We start from the raw sequence: 2,677 nt of genomic DNA, 5'->3' as shown, positions 1-2,677 counted from the left end.
CCTGCGACTTCCTTTATAGTGCAAAGTTAAAGGGAGTGAATGGCGCCGGTTATACTTTAACTCTGGAGGAATCCGGGGAAAGAAGAAGGGCGGGTTTACAAAGCGGACGGGATTTTTCTGCTTCTGCCCGGCCGCAGCCCGGGCTCCATCCATCATGTCAACCGTGCACGGCTGTGCGCACGCGTGCCGGGCGGGGGGCGCGGATGCTCTCGGCCGAGATGGGCCACTGGGTCTTTGGGGACTCCACCCAGCACAGCTGCTCACTGAGAGCCCTTGCCTACAACTGCGGGGTCCGATCCAGCCAAACTCGAGTGGGAACGGTCCAAAGGCAAAACAAAGCAAATAAAACATCCCCCAAATGCCTCAAAATGTGGCCTGTACGATGTCCTGCCAATGTGTTCCGACCCCTTGCACCATCGCTCTCGGGTGGCTCTTTCCCTGCAGTGCCCCGGGTTCTTCCCTGGTGTACTCTGCTCTCTCCCTGGTGTGGCCCAGTTTGCCCTGACTCCTGCCTGGTGATCCTGCTCCTCCCCTCTTGTCCCTTGGTCCTTCTTTGGGTCCCCTGCTCCTTCCTTGATGTCTCCAAGCCCTCTCCTGGATGGGAGGCCGAGGCCGAGTGTGCCGGGGTGCGGGGGGTGCCGAGACCGGCCTGTGCCAGCCGCTATCGGCCTGTTTCCCCCTCTAAAAGTCTCCTTTCTGTCCCTGCTGTTTCTCTCCCCAGGTGGCTGCGAGTGGCCCGGGCCGACGACGTGAGGCGCGGGGCGGCGGTCAATGTTATTTGAGCGGGGGCCGCGGGCCTCAGCGATCGCAGAGCAGAGGATGCAGAAAGCCGCCTACTACGACAACGCGGGGCTCTTCGGGGGCTACACCTACAGCAAGGCCGACGCCTACCCCTACGGCGCGGCCCACCAGCCCTACGGCCAGGCCGGCCTGGACGGCGAGTACCCCGGCTCCGCCTGCTCCGTCCAGGGCTCGGCGCCCGGCCGAGCTCCGGCCCACAAGGGCAGCGAGCTGAGCGGGAGCTGCATGCGGCCGGGCGGGGGCGGCCCCGGGGGCAGTCAGCCCCCGGGGATCGGCGAGCATCAGCCCCCGGCCTTGCCGCCCTCCTCCCCGCCCAACCCCCCTCCCAGTGTGCCCCCTCCGAAAAAAGCCAAGGGGGGGCCCAACTCCTCGGGCTCGGCCAGCGCCACCCTCAGCAAGCAGATATTTCCTTGGATGAAGGAGTCCCGGCAGAACTCCAAGCAGAAAAGCACCTGCGCCCCCCCAGGTAGCTCAAAACCCCCGCCCCGACCCACTGCTTGCTCGGGGAGCCGGGCTGAGCCCCCTGGCTCCGGGCCTTGTCTGCTACTCCTCTAGCTGCCATCTCCCTCCTATTCCCCCACCCCTGCCCCCCGCTGAGGGGTCCCATCCCTGCCGGGCGCTGCAGGTGGGACAGGCTGGGGGCGGGGTGCCGGGGACGCCTGGACGGGTGGCCGCTGCTGGTCTCTGGGGGGAGGCAGCTGCGGGAGGGTGTGCATGTCGGGCCGCCCCCGGGCTCTCTACACCCCCTCCCCGGGCGCCGACAGAGCGAGAGGGTATAGCAGGTTTCCGAGGGACCCCGGGAGGAAGGAGGGGGGGGTTGTCTTTCGTGGAGGGAACCAATGTCTCTTTGTGCCTCTTCCCCGCAGGAGAGAGCTGCGAGGACAAGAGCCCCCCCGGGCCGGCCTCCAAGAGGGTGCGAACAGCCTACACCAGCGCGCAGCTGGTGGAGCTGGAGAAGGAGTTTCACTTCAACCGCTACCTGTGCCGGCCGCGCCGCGTGGAGATGGCCAACCTACTCAACCTGACCGAGCGGCAGATCAAGATCTGGTTCCAGAACCGCCGGATGAAGTACAAAAAGGACCAAAAAGCCAAAGGCATCATGCACTCCCCCGTCGGACAGTCCCCGGACCGCAGCCCCCCTCTAAGCGGCCCAAACCACGTCGGCTACTCCAGCCAGCTCCCCGGCGTCAACAGCCTCAGCTACGACTCGCCCTCGCCCACCTCCTTCGCCAAGTCCCAGCAGAGCATGTACGGGCTGGCCGCCTACACGGCGCCGCTGAGCAGCTGCCTGCCGCAGCAGAAGCGCTACGCGGGCGCGGAGTACGACCCCCATCCCATGCAGAGCGGCGGCGGCGGCGGCTTCGCCAACCCCAGTCTGCAGGGCAGCCCCGTCTACGTGGGGGGCAACTTCGTGGACTCCATGCCGGCCTCGGGCCCCATGTTCAACCTGGGGCACCTGCAGCACCCCTCCTCGGCCAGCGTGGACTACAGCTGCGCCGCCCAGATCCCCGGCGGCCACCACCACGGACCTTGCGACCCCCACCCTACCTACACGGACCTTTCCTCTCACCACACCTCTCAGGGACGGATGCAGGAGGCGCCCAAGCTCACGCATCTGTAGCGGGGCGGCGGCCAGCGGGCCCCGCTCCCCTCTCCATTACCTCACTTTTCTGACGGGACAGTGTTACTGTGCTCTCGAGTGCCAACAGTATTAGTGGATTTGTCTCCCTTAGCAGCTCCCTTCTTTCTTCCGCAGCCCCGAGTAGGTCCGTGAGCAGGAGCCTTTCTCTTAGAGCTGTTTTAAGCATGACAGTGCAATATACTGCCAACCGAGGGACTGATAAGCTGGTAATGATGTACTTGAAGGTAAGTCTTA

At 65.3% G+C, this 2,677-nt stretch overlaps 1 protein-coding gene across 3 annotated transcripts; it reads left to right on the top strand.

Moving 5' to 3' along the window:
* Window positions 1-279: 279 nt before the first annotated feature.
* On the top strand, window positions 280-2,459 carry HOXD3 (homeobox D3). Of its 3 annotated transcripts, XM_053948249.1 has the most exons (3): window positions 280-1,057; window positions 1,151-1,267; window positions 1,668-2,459. In XM_053948249.1, the coding sequence occupies exons 1-3, from the start codon at window positions 772-774 to the stop codon at window positions 2,420-2,422; spliced, it is 1,158 nt and encodes a 385-aa protein (XP_053804224.1). In that variant the 5' UTR covers window positions 280-771; the 3' UTR covers window positions 2,423-2,459. The 3 variants fall into 3 exon arrangements, with proteins under 3 accessions (XP_053804224.1, XP_053804223.1, XP_053804222.1); XM_053948248.1 differs by having other exon boundaries at window positions 280-1,265; window positions 1,660-2,459; XM_053948247.1 differs by having other exon boundaries at window positions 280-1,267.
* Window positions 2,460-2,677: the final 218 nt, after the last annotated feature.

Source organism: Vidua chalybeata, chromosome 7, assembly GCF_026979565.1.
Source record: "Vidua chalybeata isolate OUT-0048 chromosome 7, bVidCha1 merged haplotype, whole genome shotgun sequence".
Classification (NCBI taxonomy): Eukaryota; Metazoa; Chordata; class Aves; order Passeriformes; family Viduidae; genus Vidua; species Vidua chalybeata.
This window is presented reverse-complemented; position numbering and strand designations above follow the sequence as displayed.